The sequence below is a fragment of the Macaca thibetana genome, chromosome 3 (assembly GCF_024542745.1).
Source record: "Macaca thibetana thibetana isolate TM-01 chromosome 3, ASM2454274v1, whole genome shotgun sequence".
Lineage (NCBI taxonomy): Eukaryota > Metazoa > Chordata > Mammalia > Primates > Cercopithecidae > Macaca > Macaca thibetana.
In genome coordinates, this window is record NC_065580.1 from 143,146,083 (window position 1) to 143,171,195 (window position 25,113).

The window sequence follows — 25,113 nt, forward strand, 5'->3', positions numbered from 1 at the left end:
CTGCCCACATCTGACTGTGCTCCCATCCATCCCCAGTAGATCCTGAAGAGAAGCTGTCTGTCTGTCCCCACCTTCCTGACCAGTGATGGCTCTGCATCCTGTGACTTAGGTGAAGACAACCAGAATGTCCCTCCAAAGGGTTTTCTTTCTGGTCTGAGGACAGAGAGAAAGAAGCTCCTTTCCTCTATGGTTATAAAACTACAAGGGAATGAGTGTGGAGCTGCTGGCAGCCAACCTCCCTACTGAGCAGAGAAGCTGCCTGAGAGATTCAGCAGATATGCAAAGAGAAGAGAGAATCAGAAATCAATTAAAATGCTGATGGTGTGCCAGGCCCTGGTTCTAGCTGTCTCCAAGGTCAGCTGAACCCCTGTTCTTCCTACGCTCTGGGTCCATGTGTCAGAAAATTCCCTTTTCCACTTAATCTGATCTGAATTGGAATTCAGCTACTTGAAATGAATCCACGGGTGATCAACTGTGGGCCTGTAAAAGCTCTGAGAAGGCTCTAAAGGTTTTTCTTAAGTATAAAGGAAAGCAAATTATCAAACAAGCAACAATAAAATATTTCCATTTAGAGTAAGTATACTTAAGTTAACCCAAGAATATATTAGACCTCCTTCTAAACTTCATTATTTTGGTTGGAGTAAGGGTATTGTTATTTACAGCAATTAAAGCTAAACACTTCAGGTTTTTTTTTTTAATGTTGCAAAATCTATAAATTTAAATATATTCTTACTTTACATATATTTAAATGAATTGCACCAGCTATGTCACGTTTCATCTGGTTTTTCCTTGTAGTCATGCCTGCCTGCAGTGGTATCAGTTCAGGGGTTTATTCTGCCCTAAGCAGAGCCCACAATGTGTGTCACACCGGCAAAGGTAGTCCTAGCACCTACAGACTTACACAGCCTTCTTGCGGCAATCTCAGAAAACCCTACTTCTTGAACCTACTTCTTTTGTCAAAGCAAAAGCTTAAAATATTTTTTAAAAGGTATTATTTTAATCGCAGAATAAGAATTTCTTAAGACCACAAAAAGTTCTAACTCTAAAAAGGGCTTAAATTTCAAACTCTAAAAAAAACTAGTCACATTCTATTTTTTCACAAGACATCAATTAACATAGAATCAAACCTCTATCTGAAGAAGCTGAGAAAAGTCAACCTGATTAACATATCCAAACATTCCTCTCCTACCCAAACGCAGGGCATTCAAGTGGAAGCCAGCAGTGTCCTACTCAGCAAGGTGAGCCGTAGCCAGAACTAGCAGAGAAACCAGCTCCAGAACACAGCCTGGGAGTTCTGTCCAGGTGTTCAATGTCAATGAATCAAAGAGATGCGTTTTATTCTCATACCAGACCCAGGGTCCAGAAAGGAGAAGACAACACTACTGCAGGAATACAATGGGCCTGACCACTAGAATTCAGCTTCACTGGGAGCAGAAGGAAGAGAAATAAACCAAAGAGGAGATGGGCAGTCCAATATTTATGATGGCTAGGCTCCCACTCTCACATCTCAGGAACAACTCATGACAATGTGGCATTAGGCTGTATGGTCTTACCTACGGAAGGCTGGAATTGCGAGGGAGCTGGGAGGGAAATATTTGGTACTGAAAGTGTGAAGACCTCTGCTGGGGACTGAACAGAGGGGGTATCTTCTGCTGGTGGTGTGAAATCTATCTCATCATCAAAATTATCTTCAAATTCCTAAAACGAAAGAGAGCAAGCATTAAAAAACCATTGGCTAACACTTAAAATAGGAACATATTTATGCACTCATTTGGACCTTGCTGCCACAATTTTTTTCTTTCCAGTTTGTACTTAATGTTAAGTAAAAAGCATATGTAATTGTGTTCTCTGACTCCAAACAGCAGAATACGTAAGACAGGAAAATAAATTACACATATTTCATGTAACTTTTAAAACTATTAGTTTGAAGTTAAATGCAATGGAATTTACATGAAAATACTCTTCTAGTCTTAAAAATTTACTTTTAAATGACCCTACAGTTTAAGCAATTCTTTTTTTTTTTTTTTTTTTTTGAGGCAAGGTTTTGGTCTATTGCCTGGCTGGACAGTGGCTGGAGCATAGTGGCATGATCATGGCTCACTGCAGCCTGAACCTCCAGGGCCCAAACGAGCCTCCTACCTCAGCCTCCTGAGTAGCTGGGGCCATAGGCATGCATCACCATGCTCCGCTAATTTTTTGATTTTTTTTTTTCTGTAGCAGCAGAGTCTTTGTTGCCCAGGCTGGTCTCAAACTCCTGAGCTCAAGCAACCCTCCTGTCTAAGTCTCCCAAAGTGTTAGGATTATAGGTGTTAGCCACCGTGCCTGGCCAAACAATTATTTTAAAATTACTACTTTTGTGACATGATTCTTTGCCTACTGAATCAAAATAAATCTTTTTTTTTTTTTTTTTTTTTTTTTTTTTGAGACGGAGTCTCGCTCTGTCGCCCAGGCTGGAGTGCAATGGCGCGATCTCGGCTCACTGCAAGCTCCGCCTCCTGGGTTCACGCCATTCTCCTGCCTCAGCCTCCCGAGTAGCTGGGACTACAGGCGCCCACAACCGCGCCCGGCTAATTTTTTTTTGTATTTTTAGTAGAGACGGGGTTTCACCGTGGTCTCGATCTCCTGACCTTGTGATCCGCCCGCCTCGGCCTCCCAAAGTGCTGGGATTACAGGCGTGAGGCACCGCGCCCGGCCTAAATCATTTTATTTTAAAGTTGTATATGCATTTCTAATTGAAATGTGATTTCTATTACAATAAATGTTGAAAGACTCAGAAAAGATATTTTTAAGTGAGTTCTATTTCTCTGAAAAGAGTAACAATGGAAACATTACTAAACTAGCTAAAAAAACCACCAGGATCTGACCCACAAAGGTCACTAAAAAAAAATGGCTTTCTAAAGATGACAACTTTACAACTCTGGATGCAGCCAGGTGAATCACTTGAGCCCAAGAGCTCTAGACCAGCCTGGGCAACATGGCAAGACCCTGTTTCTACAAATAATAATTTTTAAAAATTAACCAGGTGTGGTGGCGTGGGACTACTGGAGTAGTCCTAGCTACTCAGGAGGCTGAGGGAGGACTGCCTAAGCCTGGGAGGTCAAGGCTGGGTGACAGAGCGAGACCCTGTCTCAAAAAATAAATAAATAAATAAAGTTGTGGAAACCTTTTACATGACGTTTGGTGGGAAGCTATCGCAACTCTTCCTGTCACCATTCTGGTGAACTGGTATACCTTGATATCCATGTCAATTTACCATAGACACGGCCAATTATCAAGTTATTCATCAAATCATTTGTTCAGATAATTAACATGTACCACCCCTCTAGGCACCACAACAGAAGCTGGGAACAGATCAGCGAACAAGACTGTTCTCCACTGAACGGTCTATGAACTTTTATTTTCAATTTTTCTATCACCTCTTCTAGCCCCGCAATCCAATACAAGAAAGAAACTAAAAGTTACAATGGTAGATTTCTCTAACACTTGTATCTCCATATGCATGTGAGAAGACATTATTCTCATATATGTTCTCCAATGCATTAAAGGACATTACTGCTATTTGTATTGATGGAGTTGGAAGCAAGAAAAATGAGGTACTGTAACTTCAGTCTGGGAGGGTATTTTTGAACAAGAGGAAATCCTTCAATTTTTCTTTTGGACATTCCTAAATAGGGCTCTCTCTGTAAAATGATTTTGTCCATCGCTCCTACCTTAAAATAATGCCATTCAAAATTTGCAGCAGCACGACGTACCACTAGATATACCAACCGATGATTCTCAAGATTCGGACCAGGTAACGTATAAAAATAAGAAAAATGGCCAGGCACGGTGGCTCACGCCTGTATTCCTAGTACTTTGGGAGGCAGGGGTGGGAGGATCACTTGAGCCCAGGAGTTCAAGACCAGCCTGGGCAACATGGTGAAACCCTGTCTCTACAAAAAATATAAAACTTAGCTGGGCATGATGGCGTGTGCCTGCAGTAACCTCAGCTACTCAGGAGGCTAAGGTGGGAGGACTGATTGAGCCTGGGAGGTTGAGGCTGCAGTGAAGTGTGATCCAGCCTGGGTGACAGAGAGAGACCCTGTCTGAAAAAAGAAACGAAGAAAAATGAGATAAGCCGGGGTCACTTTTAAAGTTTTGCCGCTGGCTGTCTGGATGAATGTGGGCAAGTCACCTGTGTTACCAGACTGTAGCCTCCTGGTCTGTAGAATGACTTCCATGGACCATCAGCTCTAAAACTGCATAGCTTTAAATCTAGAGAAAGCCAACAAATCACAGATGGAAATACTCTTATACAGTCGCACAGACTCTAGAGCTGGAGAGTGCTCTAAGACACTGCGGCCCCTGTGCCAGCATTACCGGGGAAGCTCAGTAACAACACAGATTCCTGGCTCTCAGATGAACTCCCGCATTCAATCCTGAGATTCAAAAAGCTTTGCATGATCCAAGGCAAGAACGAGGCATCATGAAATGTGAGATGGAGACTGGATTTTGGTATCAGCAACACTGATCAGGCTTTATCTATGTCCTGAAATGGCCAGGTTTCTGTGCAAAGTCCCACAGCAAGACTAACAAGCAAGGGACACAAACTGTCCACCTACAACTGTGCCCCTACTACTAGTGCAGTCAGCAGGGGCCACAGAAGTATCTGTAGGGGTTCTAAGGCCTAGGGACTGATTGCTGTGAGTAAAACTCTATAGGTCTGGGGCAAAATCTTCTAAAGGAACTGATCTCCACCAGTGTTTTCCGACTGCCCTCCTGGGTTCTCAGCCCTCTGTGTGTATATGGCCAGTGCTGACCCAAGAAAACAGCATATCTCTGTTTCTCCTCAGGGCTACCAGAAGGCTCGGGGTAAAGACAGCACACACAAACAGCCATGAGGTTCTAAAGACCAGGGCCCCATGTCCAGGGAAAACAAGGCTTTAGCCAGAAGACGACCTTTTTTTTCCCCTCAATTTGAACCACTGGCCCTCCAGACTCCTGGATCAGTCCTGTGCGGTCAACAGGGAGCAATATTAAGGACTATTTTCTCTGCACACCTGCATTTCTTCCTTCTTTCTCCCCATGTATTCCTTTATGACAAGTATTTACACAGGTCGAATGCAGTCCAGCAGGCATGCAGTAAGTTCTAGAGGCCTTCCCGGCTGCTGCACTGGTTGATTCCACTGTCTGCTGCTACAACCAGATCTTCTCTATTACCCTCCCTGGCCAGGACTTTACAATCGCAGCCTCCTCCTCCCTGTTAGGGAACTCGAGGTTTCGATGATCTTCCTCTCTCACAAAACACACTGGGGGATCCCTTTGCCTCAGTAACCTTGATGACCACAAATTCACCAGCCTACAGAAGTTTGGGGGTGGAGGGGAACAACCATCTTGCTCTTCCTCATAGGCCTTATGGACAGTAAATTCAATCACCACGCTTCACTCTTCACTCAGCAAAAACCTCAACTCACTACAGGCAAGTGCTTACTGTCAATAATGGAGGCGCAGCAAACTACAGCTGATGCACCAAATCCAAACCTCCTATTTGTGTAAATAAAGTTTTATTGGCACAAAGCCATGACCATTTGTTAACAGTGTCTATCCTGGCAGAGCTGAGTTGCTGTTTTAGAGACTGTGTGGCCCACATATTCACTAAGGTAGAAAATATTTACTATTTGGCCATTAGGGAAAAAAAATCTGCTGATCTCTGCTCCCAAAGGACTGTGCTATCCAGTTATTCTATTGAAAAACATACTGGAAGACCATTTTAAATGTTCCTACCCTCTGTGCTCACCTTAAAGTCTATTTCTGGGTCCTTACAGCAGGATACACAGTTTGCAATTAACGCTATTAATATTATTAAACTGCACACACACAGGATCACAAAAGATGAGGAAACTTCTGCAGCAGGTGGCGCCTCCCCTGGAAAGAGAGAGAAATAATATTAAAAACATGTACATTCCAAAATCAACTTTAATTAGTGAAACAATAGTTTCCTCTACATACAAATGGGTGCAAGGATTAATAAAATAATGCTCGAGAAAAAACTGATGATCCATCCAGGATAAGAAGCTGTTGTTTCTTTGAAATAATTTAGATTTACAGAGGAGTTACAGAGATAATACAGAGAGTTCACATACACCCTTCACCCAGCTTCCACTAATGCTAACATCGTACATTACCACAATATGCTGATCAAAACTAGGACAGTAACGCTGGTAACAAATGTTATGAAGTGAACTTCAGGCTTTATTCAGATTTTACTGTTTTCTCCACTTTAGTCCTTTTTTCTTTTCAGGATTCAATCCAAACTACCAATGTTGCATTTAATCACCACGTGTCCCTCAGCTCCTCCAGTCTCTGACAGGTTCTCGTCTTTCCTTGCATTTCATAACTCTTGACACTTCTGAAGAGTGCCGGTCAGTTATTTTGTGGAATGTCTCTCAACCGGGGCCACCCAATGTCTTCTCAGGATAAGACCAAGGTAGTTAGAGAATTCCAGTGGGGTGAACTGTCCTGCTTGCACAGTAGGGTGCATGACCTCCGCCTGGTGAGGTGACCTTTGATCCCGTGGGCCAGGTGGCTCCCACCAGGCATCACCAAACCACTGCAGGCCTACCTTTCCCTTCTCATACTCTATTCCTCGAAAGCAATGCTGGCCCACAGGGAAGGGACATAAGCTGTACTTCCTGGAGGGAAGAGTGGTAGAGAGTCTGCAGACACAGGTTAAAAACCCTCCAGTAATTAGTAATATCAGGGGGAAGAAACTTTGAGGCTATGCAACTGCCTGTTTCTCCTTCAGGTCTTGCACACCAGTTTTCTGCATCTGTCAACACATCTTGCCGACAGCAATTACTACTGTGATGTTTGGAAGGTGATTTTCTATTTCCCTCGTTTCTTCTACATTCGTTATTTAGAATTTTGTAAGGAAGATTGGTCCCCTCTCCTCCCCTTATTTATTTTATTCAGTCACGTATATACTTATGGACTCATGGATATTTATTCTCTGGGCTGTAATCCAAAGTCATCATCACTTATTTTGTGGCTCCAATGGTTCCAGCCTTGTCCACTGGGAGCTCTGTTAAGGGGACTCCCGGATCTTTTTGGCACGCCCCATTCTTCTCTTTTTCTCCAACTCTTCCTTACTTCCGGGCACTCCTCATATTTTCCCTACTCTGCTTGAGAACCAGCCATTGCTCCAAGGAGCCCTGGTCACGATAAGCAGGGAGGGAGGCGGTCTGCAGACTACAGCCTGCAGCCTGCTGTTGCGTGGGGGGCCTCCCCGGACTCCCCAGAGAAGAACGATTTCTACATCTTTAAGGGGCTGTTGGAAAAAAAAAAAGAATATGCCAAGGATACTGCCTGTGAGCCACAAAGCCTAAAATATTTTACTGCCTGGCCTTTTCTCATCCCTATCTAGAGCATAAAGATTTTTACATCTTATGTTTAGCAAGTTCTTCGTTATCCGGAAAACATCTTATTCAACTAGGGTACTTGTGAAACTTTTCTTTGTCAGAGCAAACTGTTAAAGTCTCAGCTACTGGAGTTTTACTGAGAAATAAACTTTTCCTTAAAATCCTCATCTATGACAGGCACAGTGAGCATGCCTGTAATCCCAGCACCTTGGGGGGCCAAGGTGGGAGGATCGCTTGAGCCCAGGAGTTTGAGACCAGCCTGGGCAACAAAGTGAGACTCCATCTCTACAAAAAATAAAAATAAAAATAAAAATGAGCTGGGCGTGGTGACACATGCCTGAAGTCCCAGCTACTCAGAAGCCTGAGGTGGGAGGATGGCTTGAGCCTGGAGAAGGAGGCTACAGTGAGCCATAAGCACATCACTGCACTCCAGTCTGGGTGACAGAGCAAGACCCTGTCTCAAAAAATAAAAATTAAAAAAAATAAAAATAAATCCTCATCTATGGCTAATTAAGTGTTCAAATGCACCAAAAGGCAGGCAGAGAGATAAATTAATGAGGCTATTTTTTTCTTAAATGAAGCTAGGTTACTTGAAGAAAAGAAAAACTAACCCAAACTCCTAGGTGAGCAAAACACATTCTTGAATCCAAAATAAGCTTCAGTGAATCAGGGAAGTCTAAAATGAACTGCAAACAGAAATCAGTTCTTTTTCAATAACAAAAGGTCCCTTTGGGGAAGCAATGCTGAAACACCATTGTTACAAGCGGGCTCAGTCTGTGCTTAAGAATAATACAGTTAACCAAGGGGTGTCGAGAACCTCCAAGTTCTAAATCAACAAAGTCTAAAACAGAGGAAAGCCCATACATTTAACACAGGCGGTAACTAGGTGATTCCTCTTAAAACCAATCTGGAGGAAGTCAGCTTTCACTGAGAACAAGAATTCCCTAACTACAGACACACTTTTGTCCATCTGGAAAACCTAAACTAAGTGAGGAGCTTGAGCCACGGAGAGCCAATTCTTATGAATGAAGACCAAGAGGGACAATTTTCTTCTCTTCCTCCTTGCAGTGAGCTGTTCACTCATCCAGACAAGTGAAGCCTGTGCTTCCCCACTGGAATTTCTTCTTTTTTTTTTCTATTAAGAGATGGGGGCCTCACTATGTTGTCCAGACTGGTCTTGAACTCCTGGGCTCAAGTGTGCCTCCCACCTCAGCCTCCCAAAGCGCTGGGATTACAGGCATGAGCCACTGCGCCAGACTGCTGGAATTATTTCTGAAGAACTGTGCTTCACTCCCCTGATTCACAAAACAAACATTAAATGTGACTCCTGAGAATTATATAGCAAAGCACTTTCACATTGTTTTTTACTGATTTTTTAAGATGCATTTGGATGGTTAAGGGAGAAGAAAAAGAAAAAGAAGACGTAGTTTGTCCACTGCATCTCTGAAGTTCAGGTGCATCTCACACCTCAGATTAGTTTAACTGGCAGCATTTCTTCTTTTTAGTGGTACAAAAATAAGGGTGTGACTTATCATCAACCTCATTTGACATTTGATAAAATACAGTATTATTTCATTTGGTCATCGCAACACCTCTGAGGTAATACGACCAGCTCCACGTCGCAGATGAAGAAACTGATGTGTCCATGAACCCAGGTGGGACAGTGGCAGGCCAGGCTGAGTTTAGGTATGCCGGGTGCAAGCTCCTCTCTCCTCGAAACCACACTGCTCCGCCTCAACGTGGTTGACTTTTAACACTTAAAAACAGCCCACTGTCCTTTGAACCCAAGTCTGTCATTAATTAGGGTAGTTTATCCTTCTTCAAACTCTGCAAAGTTGATCTGGAATTACTTTTTCCTCTCTTGCACCCAGAGTTTTTGTTTCTTTTTTTTTTTTTTTTTTTAAATCATCACAAACTACCCATTTATTATACAACTGGATAAGGACTGCATGAATGCCAGCCCAATTATCTGATTCATGAAAGTGTTCTCTGTGAGTCACTAGATAGGCATGAAGAGTATAACCAGGTTAAGAACAATGCACTATGCCAAGCTTTGCCCTAGGTCTCTGCTATACTTACTTCTGCTAGGGGCTGCAGGGCACCTACTCTCCCTTAGATTTCCTCAGTGTGAACCACACTTATTCAACCCCAGTATTTAACAGTCCCATTAAAACTAATGCCTGATAAACTGACTAGGTAGCTTCAAGTAGACATTTTTAGTTACCCCTTTTTAAAACTTTAAAGTATTTTTATTTTGATGAGTCCAAAAGCACTGTGCTTAAAAAAAAAAAAAAAAAAAAACTCTAGCAATGAAAAAAAAAAAACCTTCCATAAAATGAGGAAATCAAACATAGCCTGGAAGGTGAGACTGGTTTGCAGAAACCACAGAGAGGAAGTAAATTCTAGACTTGCGGAACCACAAATAAAATCCCCATACCGCCGTGGTCAAACTAGAAACCAGGCCCTGACACAGTTCCTGACTGCAGCTGTTAGAACCTGATGAAGACAGACAGCTTTCTTTAACATGCAGCCTACAGCATTGAGAAGTGCATAAATGAGCCAGTCACCTACTAAAGAACATCAAGAACAGGCGTCACCATACATTTAGGCAGCTTTTCCCATCACAAATTGAGAGCAAGTACCAGTTGAGGTCTGGGGGACTACATATGCTTCACCCAGGACACTGATTAAAAAATACCCAGCATCTCTACAGCACATTCTGTGAGTTTTCATTTAATAGTTTTCAAAGCATTTTAATAGCTATCTAGAACTTGATTTAACAAGCAGAAAACTTGAGAAACTCTAAGAGGTAGGTACAAATTATCTGTTTTAGAGACAGGTAATTTGGAGAATGCAATTTCTCAGTAATGACTCAGGGTAAGCCAGGAATACCACCTATTAATTCAACCATTACAACTCCAGCCTAATTGTCTGATTCATGATCTCTAGAACCTCAGATGAAACTGGACCCATATGTAATTAACTAAAGAGTTGTCTGTGAAGCCATTTTTGGATTCAATAAAAAAAAAAAAATTAAAGACCACAGATAAAAAGAAATGATGATCAATGTCTAGCTCCATTAGGGATTATAAAATGCTACATATTCTAATGCTGTCATCCCTTGTTCAGTCACTAGTGGATATGCTTTCATAAAGAGAAATTTCCTCACACTTACTATTTGGTCACCCAGTGGTTCAAGTTATAAGGAAAAGGCAGACTAGATACTTAAATCTTTCTCTTTCTTTGCCAGTTTTAAAAAAATGAGTTGGTGGTTGGGCGCAGTGACTCATGCCTGTAATCCCAGTGCTTTGGGAGGCCGAGGTGGGGGGACCATGAGGTCAGGAGATCAAGACCATGCTGGGCAACATGGTGAAACCCCGTCTCTACTAAAATACAAAAAATTAGCCAGGCGTGGTGGCGCATACTTGTAGTTTCAGCTACTCAGGAGGCTGAGGCAAGGGAATCGCTTGAACCCGGGAGGCAGAGGTTGCAGTGAGCCGAGATTGCACCATTGCACTCCAGCCTGGCGACAGAGCAAGACTGTCTCAAAAAAATAAAATAAAATAAAATAAAAAAGAGTTGGTTCACTAGCACCCTCTGGCAGTGACCAGTTCAAAGAGCTGCTATCACTGTTTTGTGATATCCTTATGAGCTAATGAATTTAAAGCACCCACAGGCTTCCATCTGTTGTGGTTGTTCTGATTGACATTCCCATTGTCCTGTCTCTAGGAGGCAGGGCCTCTAAAGGGGTTTGCTCCCAAGCCCTCCCACAATGTCCCAGCAGGCCTGGGTGGAGTTCTTGCTCCCTGGGATGTTCCAGGCATATCTTGTATAGTTTCTGTTTCAGACCTCCTATCAATCATTTCCCCAAATAGCCTTGGTTTCTTTTAAAGTGAACTGCTAATGTAAAGACCCCAGTTTCAGGAAGTAGAGCTGCTTATTCACTGCCGGTGTCACAACTACCTTAGAAAACAATGTATCACGGTTTTGTAACATTGAACTTTGGCACCCCTGTGGTCTAAGCAGTTGCCCTCTTCGGGGATCAGGAAACTATGGCCACTGGGTGAAATCCTGCCCATAGTTTTTGTTTTGGTATGGCCTGAAAGCTAAGAATAATTAAGAATTCACGTTTTTAAATCATATTTTTAATCCAAAATAACATTTTATTTGACATAAAATAACATTTTATGACACATGAAATTTATATCAATAGCTGATAACACAGAAAGACATTATGTATCTCCTGATGGAAAAACACATCACCACCTATTAAACAGTACTGCCCAAAACAAGCAAACAAAAACAATATCAAACCTGAATCTAACCAACCACCTAGATCCAAATGTCAATATGTAGTGAAACATGTTAAATACCACCGCAAGAATGTAATCGGCAAAATACAGGTTGTGAAAAACACTTGGGGAGAAAAGCCTAGGAAACTGTAAAAAAAGGAAGATGAAGAGAGGGAGAGTGGCGAACATTAAAAGACTAAAAAGACCTACCCACCAATTCCAACATATGGATGTTATTTGAATCGTGATTCAACCTATTTTTAAAATTATGACATTTCAGGCTATTGGAAATCTGAACACTGACCATATTAAGAAAATGTAATTCATTTCTCCTTGGAGTGATAATGGTCATGTGCTGTTTTTAAATGTAGTCCTTATCTTTTGGAGATCGTGACCTACTTAATGATGTCTGGAATTTGCTTCGAAACAGCACCAGGGTGTGGAGGAAGTAGACGGGGGCAGCATGAAGGAAGATGGGCCGCAGCTAATTCAGGCTGGGTGGAAGCTGTGTGGGAATTCATTACAGTGCCTATGTCTTGCATGCTTGAAGCTTTCATTTATTAAATGAATTAAAAAGTTTAAATGGAAAAAAAGCAGATATCATAATTTATAATCCATATTCTTGCTTACTTCTGATACGGGCATTAACATGCTAGGGCTGTCGTAACCAAGTATCACAAACTGGGTGACTCAAATAACCAAAATGTATTCTCTCAGTTTTGGAAGCTCCAAGTCCAAGATCAAGGTGGCAGCAGGAAGGGCTCCTTCTGAGGGCTGTGGTGGCAGAATTTGTTCTAGGCCTCTCCTTGCTTCTGGTAGCTGGCTGCCTTTTCTCTAAGTCTCTTCCCATCATCTCCCCTCTACATGTGTCTGTGTCCAAATTTCCTCTTGTTACATATAAGGACAGCAGTCACACTGGATGAGGTCCACCCTCATGACCACATTTTCACTTGATCATCCCCGTAAAGACCCTCTCTCCAAATAAGGTTACGTTCTGAGGCACCAGGGTTAGGGTTTCCACGTATGAATTTAGGGGGGACACAATCGAACCCATCTCTAGCATAGATGTTTACATGAAAACAAGGGCGGAGCGTTCTCGGCAAGGAGCAGGCGGCTGCAGGGGGCAAGGGGCGCGCTGTGCAGGCCGGGGCCGGGAGCGGGGCCCAGCAGGAGCGGAGTCGGGCCCGGGAAGCCCGGCCGGGCGGGGAGCAGCCGTGGCGCCACAGAGGGTCGGGGCCCCGCGCCCGGGCCCAGGCGATGGTGACACATGCGGCGGTGGCACCACCTTCAGACATCACCTCGTGCAGAACGTAGGCCTCGAGGTGCACCTGCTACCGGCCCAACCGCCGCGAGACTTGGCTCTTCGGCTGGAGCTGCCGGCTGCACGCCGACTGGACCGAGCTCACCAACTGCGTGCCCGGCGTGCTGGACCGCCGCAACTCCGCCACGCTGCGCACGCCCAAGAAGTTCTACTACATCACCCTACTAAGAGACTCCATGTCCCGCTACCTGAGCGAATGGCGCCATGTGCAGAGGGGTGCCACGTGGAAGACGTCGTTGCACCTGTGTGACTCGCGCACGCCCACGCCCGAGGAGCTGCCGCCCTACTACGAGGGCACGGACTGGTCGGGCTGCACACTGCACGAGTTCATGGACTGCCCGTACAACCTGGCCAACAACCGCCAGGTTCGCATGCTGGCCGACCTGAGCCTGGTGGCCTACTACAACCTGTCCTTCATCCCCGAGGGTAAGCGGGCCCAGCTGCTGCTTGAGAGCATCAAGAAGAACCTGCAGGGCATGGCCTTCTTGGGCCTGACCGAGTTCCAGCGCAAGACGCAGTACCTGTTCGATCAGATGTTCAACCTGAAGTTCACCCGGCCCTTCATGCAGTACAACAGCACGCGGACGGGCAGCGTGGAGGTGGACGTGGACACCATCCGCCGCATCGAGGAGCTCAACGACCTGGACATGCAGCTGTATGTCTACGCCAAGGACCTCTCCCAGCAGCCCTACCAGTACAAGCCGCAGCTGGAGCGCAGGGAGCAGCGCCTGAGGAGCCGCGAGGAGCGCCTGCTGCACCGGGCCAAGGAGGTGCTGCCGCGGGAGGACGCTGAGGAGCTGGGCCTCGTGCCCAACGAGAACTACATGAGCCACATCATTGAGAAGTGGTAGTGGCAGTGGTGGCCACGAGGAGGCCTCTTGGGGAGTGTGGGGGGTAAAACAGGACAGACAAGTCCACCCAAGGCTGTCACGGGAAGAGCATCCCAAACCTGCTCCACAGAGGTAGCTGCATCCTGGGGGGGAAAAAAAACCAGGGATGCAGTGGGCCTGGGCGGGGCTGGGGGCTTGAGGAATCAACAGCTGCAGCCAGTGGGTCAGAGGAAAGCATGCTCAAAGGATGCCACAGGCAGGGCAGGGCACGTCCTCCAGAGCAGGTGTTGTGCCTGCTCTCCTGGCCCCCTTGGATTTATCACGAAAACTGAAGGTTTGCACAAGAGACGAGGACAGTGGAAAATGGACCTGTCAGGCCAGGAGTGTCTCCCTCACCAACTATTCACACAGCACTTGCTCTTAGCTCCTCTGTCCAGGCTACTAGGAGTGAGACCAGCTTCTGGCAACTGCCCCAGCTCCAGGCTCCAGGCTCCCCTTCTGGCTGCCCCCAATGCCCCAAGGCCTGGGGAGCCCCCAGCTCACCCATGTGTAGCTCCCTCAAGATCAGGGCCCACCCCATCTGAGGCACAGAAGACTCGAGTCCAGCCCCCAGGAAGCCCATTCCCCTCTCTGGCCCATGGTCCTGCTTCATGCTTTGGGTCCCAAAGCTGATGTTCAGGCCCCACCCACTCCCCACAGTCCTCAGACCAAGGAGGGGTTTGGGGAGTAGGCCCAAGCTGCATTGCCGGCCTTCTATGGACCGACTGGCAGCCCAGGAGTGGGGAGGCTTTGACCAAGGATGCTGCCACTTGTGCCTGAGTCCCTGGCTGGCCTTTGGAGGTGACCACCCAGGCAGACCTGGATCAGACTGGAAGGGCTGGGGACTGAGCGCTCCCCTGCCACTGTTCTCCTTTCTGACCCACTGGGATTTGCTAGCAGGCTGCCGCAGCCCCATCACTAAGACACGTACTCAAGAGCTCAAATACCACTGCTGCCACCAGCGTGTGGATTAAGTTCATCAGGCTTCCATCGGCTGGAGCGTGGGACCATAGCCCCTGCCCAGGAGCCATACCCTCGGACCACAGTGGCTCTGGATGGCCAGGAACAGGAACTCGAGCTTTCAGATGCTCAACTAGCCTTGACAAAACAGCTGTAGGTGGCCTCCCTGACACCATATACTCAGCCCTCTCCACCCTGGCTCTCCTTGCATTTCCCCATGCTGCCCACCCCCTGGCAAAAGGCTGGCCATGCTCTCTGTTCCCAGCAGCCTCACAGGGTTCCCCACTGGCTGCAATGGCCCTACTAAAAGCCATGTTGCATATCCGTTGTAAGCACGTGCCCTGTGCCCTATCCCCATCCCTTATGCCTAGGAGGCCAGGCTGGTGTCTCTACGAGGGCCCCCACAGGCGCCCTGGGTCCCCCAGAGAGCAGACTGGTGTGCTCAGGCTGCAGGCTGACTCAAAGGCAGGGCAGTGGGCTCTGCAGGTCACTTGGCTGGGGTTGGCGGGGGTCCTCTCTCCTGCCCCAGCTTTCACTCAGCCACCGCAGCTGCCCCACCGTGGGGTGGAGATGTGGGTCACCACGGGCTTGGGAGCAAGTGTCTTCTGCAGCACAGGAAGGCGAAGGTGTGGTCAGATGAGGTTCCTACCCCTGGAGGTCTGGCATAAGGGCCCCACCCTCAGGCCTCCTACACTGGCCTCATTTTACTTTGGGGTCCAAGGACAGGGCGGTCAACTGGGCAGGGTGGGCAGCGTGCCAGCCCAGCGCAGTGCCACCTCCCTGGGTGGATGCATCACACTAAGGAAGTGAGTGCCAAGGGGATGCAGTGGTGTGGTTCTTTCAAAGGGAGCTCAGGGTCAATGGGAATCTGCTGGGACACTCAACACTAGGGTGGGTGCACTCCGGGGAGGAGGAGGAACATGTTCAGGGGAGTGTGGGGTCTTGCACAAGCCACGTGGGGCACCTTGGCCTCCCGGCAGGAGGTGGACACCCAGCCAGAGGCCCTGGCTCAAGGTGGCCTCACCTGGCCATGGGCTTTCTGGGTACACGGGCCCAAGCGCAGGTTGTTTTGTACACATTGGAGTATGTGTTAACTTATGCCCCGCACCCCAACTCACACGGAAGCACGGGTCTCGTCTCAGTCTCTTTGGCTGCATTTGGAAAGCAGTCTCCTCTTGGGCCAGTGCCAGGCTGAGGTGTCCAGAGGCGGCGGCAGCGGGTAGTGCCCTCAGCCCCCGAGTGTCCAGCCTGGCACTTCCCGTTCAGGCCACCTGCTTTGGGTCAACAGTTCCTTTGCCAGCAGCATCTCCTAAATTGTAAGGACTCTCTCCACCCAGGGCCCTCCCAGGGCTGCGAGGACGGAAGCAGGCAGGCAGTGGAGCTAACAGCTTAGTCACCAGGACCCCCAAACCTGCAAACGTCCCCTCCTGGAGGGGGAAGCCAGGAACAACAGAACTGCCTACGAAACAAGGCTGTGAACTTTTTGGAAACTGGAACTGTTTAACTTGAACCCAGGATCGTTTAAAGCTTTATTTATTTACAGCTTCTTCTTAAAAAAAAAAAGTGTTGAGAAGAAATTTTTTGGTTATTCATACAAAAAAAAATAAGTTGATGATGGAAAAGCAAGTCATAATCATCTAATTGTTTTTGTCTAGGTCGAGAATAAATGTTAGCCAATGAAATAAACCCTGACAAGGAAAGAAAATATAAATAATAAATAAATAAATAAATAAATAAATAAATAAAAACAAGGGAAAACGAAGAAGAGCTAGAGACCAGTAGGTGCACATATCAACAGCAGCTACCCGCAGAGATAGAAATGGAGTGGCTGGGGGACAAAGTGTGCTATATCCTTTCCTATTTGTTGAATTTTGTACCCCCGGCTTCTCGCCATTTTTAACCTAATGGCAAAACTCCTTAACAAGGCTTCAGCATCCATCGTTGCCTGGCTACTCCTGACCTCCCAGCCCCAACTCCAGCACTCCGCCCCAGCTCTCTACTATGACCTACGATGACCCTCTCTCCATCCTTCCAGATGATCTTCTGCCACTTCATTCTCATATATTCCCCTACCCAGAAACGCTACCATGACACGCACCCCCACCCCCATTCATCCACGCCCATCAGAGCTCAACTCGGAAACCATCCTTGAGGCCCATGGTTGCAGTCCCTGCCTGTGCTCTCCCAATTACCCTGCATCTGGAATCTGTCACTCCATGTTGAAAATGCCCATATGCCTTCCCCACTAGGCTGCAAGCTGAATGGCGTCATGGGCCAGCCTTGTATAATCCACCAATGACTCCCCAAAGCCTGGCCCAGCGCCTAGGATTCAGGTAGAAGTCAGGGGTAAGAAAAAGAGAAAAAAGTGAGAGAGACAGTGATGAAGGGGCATAAGCAAGCAAGTGAAAATAAGCAAGCAAGGGAACAAAACAGGAAAAAAAAAAAAAAAAAAACAGAAAGAAACCATAACCAACCCACTGGATCACAGAATAAACTTACAAGCTAGGTACAGTGGCTCACACCTGTAATCCCAGTGCTTTGGGAGGCTGAGGTAGGAGGATCACTTGAGCACAGGAGTCCAAGACCAGCCTGGGCAACATAGTGAGAGGTCATCGCTACAAAAAGTGTGAAAAATTAGCCAGGCATGCTGGCACACGCCTGTAGTCCCAGCTACTTAGGAGGCTGAGGTGGGCGGCTCACCTGAGCCCAGGAGGTCAAGGCTGAAGTAAGCTACGATCACACCACTGCACTCCAGCCTGGACAACAAAGTGAGACTCTATCTCCAAACAAAACAAAACAAAACTGAATAAACTTATGAGCCAGGTATGGTGGCTCATGCCTATAATCCCAGTGCATGAGCTCAGGAGTTCAAAACCAGCCTGGGTCTCTACAAAAAAATACAAAAACTTAGCTGCGCGTGGTGGCATGAGTCTGTAGTCCCAGCTACTCGAAAGGCTGAGGTGGGAGCATGGCTTGAGCCTGGGATGTTAAGGCTGCAGTGGTCCGTGATCGTGCCACTGCACTAAGGCCTGGGTGACAGCCTGGGTGAAAGTGAGACTGTCTCAAAAATAATAATAATAAATAATAATAATAATAAACTTACATTTTCAGGGTCAAACAAATAGGATTATAAGAGAAGCATTCTTCAGTAATATTACACTCTTACTCGGGAACATTTTCCCACTGTTAACATACACTGTATTGGGGTAGCACGACGCTTATTCCCCAGGTCTCCAAGAACTCACACAAACATGTACCCGTTTTGCTTAAGCTGCATAACTAAGGTATTTTATTAAGAAATACATTACCTCAAAAAGTGGATTTCTCTCCATTTATGGTCTCCCTCAAAAACAGGTGTTTACCCACACGCACCACGTTCTCGCACAGCCTTGTCTCACCGGAGGCCTTCAGAGCATTCTACTCAGTGCGGGCAAAGCGAGAATCCAAAGGCACCCTCTTCCCCAGGGAGCCCTTGGAGCACAGGACTGAGAAGAAAGCCCCACACACGGGCAGAGCCACAGCCCCTGGACCTCTAGGCCAATATGTGTTTAGGAACAAAACAGGAATCTTAATTGGTGCCATCTAAGATGTGATTTAAATTTGTTTTAGTCTGAACACTGCGTGTATTAGTTTGCTAGGGCTGCTAAAACAAAATACTACAGACTGTGGGGCTTCAACAGCAGAACCTGACTCTCTCACAGTCCTAGAGGACTAGGTGTCGGCAGGGCTGGTTTCTCCTGAGGCCTCTCTCCTCGGCCTATGGACAGCGACCTTCTCCCTGCACTCTCAAAGGGGCTTTCTTCCATGTGCATCCCTGGTGTCTCTGTGTGTGTCTAAATTTCCCCATTTTAGAAGGACACCAGTGAGAATGGACTACAGCCCACCCTCAGGACTCACCTGTTTAAAAGCCCTATCTCCAAATACAGTTATAGTTTGAGGCACCTGGAGGGGTACCACTCAGCCCTTAGCACTGTGTCAATTTACTAACCTTTTCACCTTTTTAATTATTTATTTACTTACTCACTTATTTATTTATTTAGAGATGGAGTCTTGCTCTGTCTCCCAGGCTGGAGTGCAGTGACGTGATCTCGGCTTACTGCAACCTCCACCTCCCAGGTTCAAGTGATTTTTCTGCCTCAGCATCCTGAGTAGCTGGTATTACAGGCACCTGCCACCGCACCCAACTAATTTTTGTATTTTTTAGTCGAGACTGGGTTTCGCCATGTTAGCCAGGCTGATCTCAAACTCCTCACCTCAGGTGATCCAACCACCTTGGCCTCCCAAAGTGCTGGGATTACAGGCATGAACCACCACGCCCAGCCTTAATTTCTTATTTTTTTTTTTTTTTTGAGACGGAGTCTCGCTCTGTAGCCCAGGCTGGAGTGCAGTGGCTGGATCTCAGCTCACTGCAAGCTCCGCCTCCCGGGTTCACGCCATTCTCCGGCCTCAGCCTCCCGAGTAGCTGGGACTACAGGCGCTGCCACCTCGCCCGGCTATTTTTTTTTTTGTATTTCTTAGTAGAGACGGGGTTTCACCGTGTTAGCCAGGATGGTCTCGATCTCCTGACCTCGTGATCCGCCCATCTCGGCCTCCCAAAGTGCTGGGATTACAGGCTTGAGCCACCGCGCCCGGCCAATTTCTTATTTTTAAGTGTACAAATAAGTGTATATATTTATGGCATATGTGTGACACTCTGATACAGGCATGTGAAGTATAATACTACACCAGGGTATTTGGGGTGTCCGTCACCTCAGGCATGCATCATTTCTTTGTGTTAGGAACACTCCAATTCCACTCCTTTAGTTATTTTAACATATACAATGAATTGGTCAATGTATTAATTGAAGAAAGCCAATCCCACTGGCAGGGGTCCATCCTTGACAGCACAGGCATGGGCATGAGGGCATCCTGCCTTCTAACTGGAAAAGCAAGTGTAAAACAAGGGCCAGGTCCTTACATATCTTGCCTGTTTTCTGTTTTGCCCAGACCCTCTCACCTCAGGGAATTTGCATAGGAGAATTCTGTGCCTACCTGAAAATGGACAATGGTGGCTACTTAGACAAAGGATTAGACAAAGAAAACTCATGGAACCGAGGGAAGCTAAGGGCCAGCAACCTTCCAAATGGTCCCAACATACAGCCCATCTCTAAAACACATCGTGTGGGCCTTTTTCTCTTAGTACATTAGGACCGCTAAGCCTGTCTTCCTCTTCTAACACCCTGACAAGTAGCATTGCAGCCCAGAGACTTAGTAAAATGAATCATCAACACACTACTTGGGGAAAAAAAACTGAACAATTATTGCAGATCACACATTTTTATTTAACGCCTCAAACTTACAAACCCATCTATCATCAAGGTTTCCTGTACTTAGAATTTTAAGTCACAAAATGTTTTCCTTGCCATAATATAACAATATATCTATTTATAAGAACATTAAACAACCTAGAATCTCCCTCAGGTATTCTAATACTGGAAAGGAAAAGGGAAATGAAGCATGGCAGTAAATATACTCAGCCACACACAACAGTAAAGAGTGCACTGATGATCCCGTTCATGAAGCAGAGATTCCACAAAGACCGTAAGCCAGAATCTCAACAGCCTAGGAAAACAGATCGCTCTGCGTGCTAATCACAGACAGGCAAATGTTCCTCTGTTCAAAAGTGATTTTCAAGGTCAGCCAGCCCAAATGCTCCCTCACACTTGCAGAAAGGTTATATAATTTGAGTGCTAATTAAATACCTGCAAATGAGATCATTTTATATGAAGCTGCTGGTTTCTCTCAGACTATTCCACTAAAATTTGTTACCAAAGAACCATTTCATTCCCATTTTAAAACACTAACTAGGATGGAGACTACTACAGAAAAGCTCATCTAAGGCAGCACGGTGTGGCCAAAAGAATGTCGGGCTTGAATGACTTCTGCCAGACAACTGGGCCCCCACACCCCAAGAAATGAAGGGCTGGATATTCCGGGAACTGGAACCTTGGTTAAGTTGCTGGCATAGCTGAGCTATGGCGTCATCCACGGCGCTTCCATGTCTTTAACAGCTTTGAATGGTGGTTCCACACTCCAGGAAGCCGATGCAGGAACAGGAAGCATCTAGTCCCAGAAGGAGAGACTCAGAGCCAGATTCCCAGGGCTCACCCCCACAACCATCCCTGCAGTGGACCACCAACGTCTAGGGGAAGGATATTCTGTTTTGCCACACAACTTCCCATGTACGTCTGCAGAGATGTGCAGGCAAGTCAATGGCAGTACTGGATTCACAACACTTAGCCAATCCAACTTCTGCACAATACAGCCGAAAGGATGGGAGAGGTGCGCTAAATGTCTGCTTCTTACTTCCCATGTAGGGCAGACCCTAAATAGCCTAGAAAAACATGTCTACTTTTTCTTTCAAATCTCTTACAATCCCTCGATGGAGTCTATGTTCTCAGAGCTCTTCTGGCTTCCTAAAGCCTAACTTAAGTTCTTGCAAATATAACTGAAATGCAATCTTAGGCAATGTGTCCTTCCAAGCTCTCTCTTCAGAGAGGAAGTACTTAGTGGTACTACTGCAGTAGGACTGGTGGTGAGAGATGGCTGGGCCTGGGTATGAGGAGAGAGAATTCATTATACTCTTCAGTCTACTTCTGCATATGTTCAAAATTCTCTACAATGAAGTTTTAATTTTTAAGTACTATCTTCGAAACTAAGCCAGAAACTGGTTACAACAGTGACCTTGACAAGGTTCTACAGCACACAAAGGCAAGATCATCTAGGGTTTCTTATTTGATAATGCTTCAACTGATGTCTTTATGTTATCCAGAAAAATAAGCCCAAAGACAATTCAGTATCTAATTAGGTGCTTCCAAATACTCAGGTATCCAGCCCAAGATTAAAGACCTCCAGACAGTTAAGAGGGTTATGGGACAGGGGTGTCACCTACTGAAATGGCTGCACAGTCATCCTACTGTGAAGCTCACCAGTCAGAAAGCCCCACCAACACATTCATTCATTCAACAAACATTTACTAAGCATCTTATAAGACAGGTGCCACTATAGGTTCTGAGAATAGAGAACAAAGGACTGGGGAGATTGTTATTTTACAAGGAATGACGAGGGAACACATTTCTGATACTATAACTAACTCATGCAAGAAATGACAGTGATTTGGTCCCAGGAGGGTTATAAAAATAGTCAATATTTACATGTTGCTTACAATGTTCCAGGCAGTATTCTAAACTCTTCCAATTCCATAACAACTCTTTGAGGTAGGTGGTGCCATTAGCCCCATTCTATGTTATTTTTTATTTTTTTTAGAGAGAGTCTTGCTCTGTCACCTAGGCTGGAGTCAGTGGTATGATCAAAGGTCACTACAGCTTTGTACTCCTGGGCTCAAGCCATCCTCCCACCTCAGCCTCCCGAGTAGCTGGGACTACAGGTGTGCATTACCATGCCCAGATAATTTTTTAATTTTTTGTAAAGACAGGGTCTCACTATATTGCCCAGGTCTCCACCTCTTGGCCTCAAGTGATCCTCCCACCTTGGGCTCCCAAACTGCCGAGATGACAGGCATGGGCCACCGCCCTTGGCTAATTTTTAAAAATTTTTTGCAGAGATGGAGTCTCACTATGTTGCCCAGGCTTGTCTTGAACTCCTGGCCTCAAGTGACTCTCCCCGCCTTGGCCTCCCAAAGTGCTGGGATACAGTCATGAGCCACCGTGCCTGATGAGCCCCATTTTAAAATGAAGAAACGGAGCACTGAAGAGGCAAAGTAACTTCTCCAAGGTCAGACAATACACGGTGAGGCTCAGAGCGCAAGCTCTTCCCACTCCGTGGCAGCGCAGGGGACGAAAGCAGGCGAAGAAGCCAGGACGTGCTGGCAGATGCGAGGTGAAGCTGGAGGGAAAAGGGGCATGGAGCACACCTCCAATCCATTTATTAACTCCCTGCTCTGAAACAGGAACAGACTTTCAAGTGTCACCTGACATTTGAAAAACCTCTTAAGTAAAAGACAGTGCCCAACCCAAACAGATACAAAGGAACCTGAGGGAAACAGACAATGCAGGGGCTAAAAAATAATTTAAAAAACCAACTATAATATTCTCAGAAATAACAGGAGACAGTATACTCATGAGAAGAAAGAGGCTATTTTAAAAGTGGGGAGATGAGGCCTCCTGGAAATCAAATGAAATTGAGAAAACTACTTGCACATAGCAGTAGAACACAGACAAAAAGATCAACAGAAGTAAAGTAGAAGCTCATTCCAAAACATCCAACAATCTGCTGATAGAAGCTTTAGATAAAAAGAACAAAGAGAAGGAAGAGAAGATCATTCTTCCCAAAAAGTGTGTGCATATTTACACATACGTGTGTGTGTGTGTGTGTGTATATATACACGAAAATTTTCCAGAACTAAAGCACACAACTTTCAAGATTCAAAGGGCCCACTGTGCATCCATGTTGATGAATGAAATGGATGAAGAGACTCATGCCAAGGCACAGCTTTACAACTGGTCAGAATCTAGACACAGAGGAAGTCTTAAAAGCTTCAGACCTCCCAAGAGGCTGGACAGCGGCCGCAGAGACACCACTGCAAGACTGGCATGGGACACAAGGGTTCCAAGACACAACAGCCAAACACATGGAGAGGAGATTTAAGCTCCTGACGAGGCACATGGGATGGATTAATGATGTGTTCATAAAAAACTAACAAAAGTAAAAGAACTGTAATCATCACAAACACTATAGGGTCAGTCGTAAATAATGTTTGCAGCCATAAAAATATAAATAATGAATTATGATTTAATCGAAAAGTTTCAGTGTGTTGAGAAGAAGGGTGAATGCACATGTGTGTGTGAATATATAAATCCTTGTTGTGCATAGTAGAAACTCAGTATCTGATTAAACCAACAAACAGTGCTACAAGCACATTAGCCCACGATGTGGCTAAAAGAGCTGCAGGGTGTTGCCACTGGGAGCCAGCAGCAGGGATAGGGAGGAATGGGACAGGACAGGGATTCACTATTTTTACGATAAACCCTGAAAAACTATTTAATTTTTAAAAACTATTTACATGCATCATTTGACAAATATAATTTAGAAAATAGATCAAGGGGGAAGGAAAAAAAAGAACCAAGGAGATAAGAAACAACATTTAAGGGAGGGGACAAAGAAACACAGCTGATAGCAAACAGGAAAGAGGATGTTTTGGAGGCCACAGGCAGGCACATTACCATGGAAGGCAGAGGAGAAAAGCATGTTTAAATGTGTTATGGAGGCCAGGCATAGTGGCTCAGCCTGTAATCCCAGCACTTTGGAAGGCGAAGTGGGAGGATTACTTGAGGTCAGGAGTTCAAGACCAGCCTGAGCAACATAGCCAGACCCCATCGCTACAAAAAAATAAAAAATAAATTAGCCAGGCATGGTGGCATACACCTGTAGTCCTAACTACTTGGGAGGCTGAGGCAGGAGAACTGCCTGAGCCCAGGAGGTTGAGGCTGCAGGGAGCCATGACTGTACCACAACACTCCAGCCTAGGGGACAGAGTGAGATCCAGTTATACACACACACACATACACACACACACACACACACACACACACGTAAAGATATTCGCTGAAATGTTGTTTATTATATAAGCTGAGAGCAAGGGTCGAGGAGCAGGAGGCAAAGAGGACGTAAGTGAGGGATGCTGCAGCTGCCAGAAAAGGGTGGGAAAAGAGGCATGGGTCACAAAGCTTGTTTTAAAGAGCTGAGAGAAGAGGAGGAGAAAAATGACATTTGTTGAATGTTTCACACGCTTTTTAAAATACCTGCCCGTGACTCTTGAAAGGATATACAAAATATCCGCCAATGAGCATTATTCTTGGGATCTACAGCAGTCGGCGGATTCCTAAAACTGTCCAGGGTTGGAGGAGGGTGAGAACTGGGAAAATGCCTATGGGGTACTATGCTGATTGCCTGGGTGACAAAATTATCTGTACACCAAACCCCCACAACATGCAATTTACCCACGTGACAAACCTGCACATGTACCCCCCGAAACTAAAACAAAAGTTGGAAAGAAAAAAAAAGGAGTCTAGACCTCCACAAAAGCACATAAATCAATGGTGGTGTTTAAAGTATCTTCCATGTTTACAAATGAATGCTTACAAGTTTACATTTTCTAAAAATCAGAAACATTTTTATCACTTTTAATTAAATGGTATAATGTCATCTCATAGGTGGAAACTAAATGGTGGTTCTTACAATTTTTTTTTTTTCCTGAGACAGGGTCTCGACAGAGT

General features: G+C 45.8%; 3 protein-coding genes across 3 annotated transcripts in view; 2 read left to right on the plus strand and 1 right to left on the minus strand.

The window, feature by feature from the left end:
- Positions 1-25,113, plus strand: part of AIMP2 (aminoacyl tRNA synthetase complex interacting multifunctional protein 2) — a 344,265-nt gene that overhangs the window by 97,654 nt on the left and 221,498 nt on the right. The gene's annotated exons all lie outside the window — the stretch shown is intronic.
- LMTK2 (lemur tyrosine kinase 2) overlaps positions 1-25,113 on the minus strand; it is a 109,294-nt gene that overhangs the window by 68,143 nt on the left and 16,038 nt on the right. The window contains exons 2-3 of the mRNA XM_050783939.1: positions 5,777-5,904; positions 1,554-1,698 (exon numbers count right to left, since the gene is read on the minus strand). Of these exons, the coding sequence (XP_050639896.1) occupies positions 1,554-1,698; positions 5,777-5,904 (273 nt within the window). The remainder of the gene's footprint in view (positions 1-1,553; positions 1,699-5,776; positions 5,905-25,113) is intronic.
- On the plus strand, positions 12,763-16,539 carry LOC126949794 (heparan-sulfate 6-O-sulfotransferase 1-like). The gene is made up of 2 exons (XM_050782590.1): positions 12,763-12,918; positions 13,004-16,539. Exons 1-2 carry the CDS (start codon positions 12,763-12,765, stop codon positions 13,859-13,861), a joined length of 1,014 nt encoding a protein of 337 aa, XP_050638547.1. The 3' UTR covers positions 13,862-16,539.

What these genes read in the sequence shown, in the direction of transcription:
- LOC126949794 (XM_050782590.1), top strand. Translation starts at nt 12,763, where the DNA reads ATGAAAACAAGGGCGGAGCGTTCTCGGCAAGGAGCAGGCGGCTGCAGG. An exon ending in CAGCCGTGGCGCCACAGAGG is followed by an intron (nt 12,919 to 13,003) that starts GTCGGGGCCCCG and finishes TGCAGAACGTAG; the next exon opens with GCCTCGAGGTGCACCTGCTA.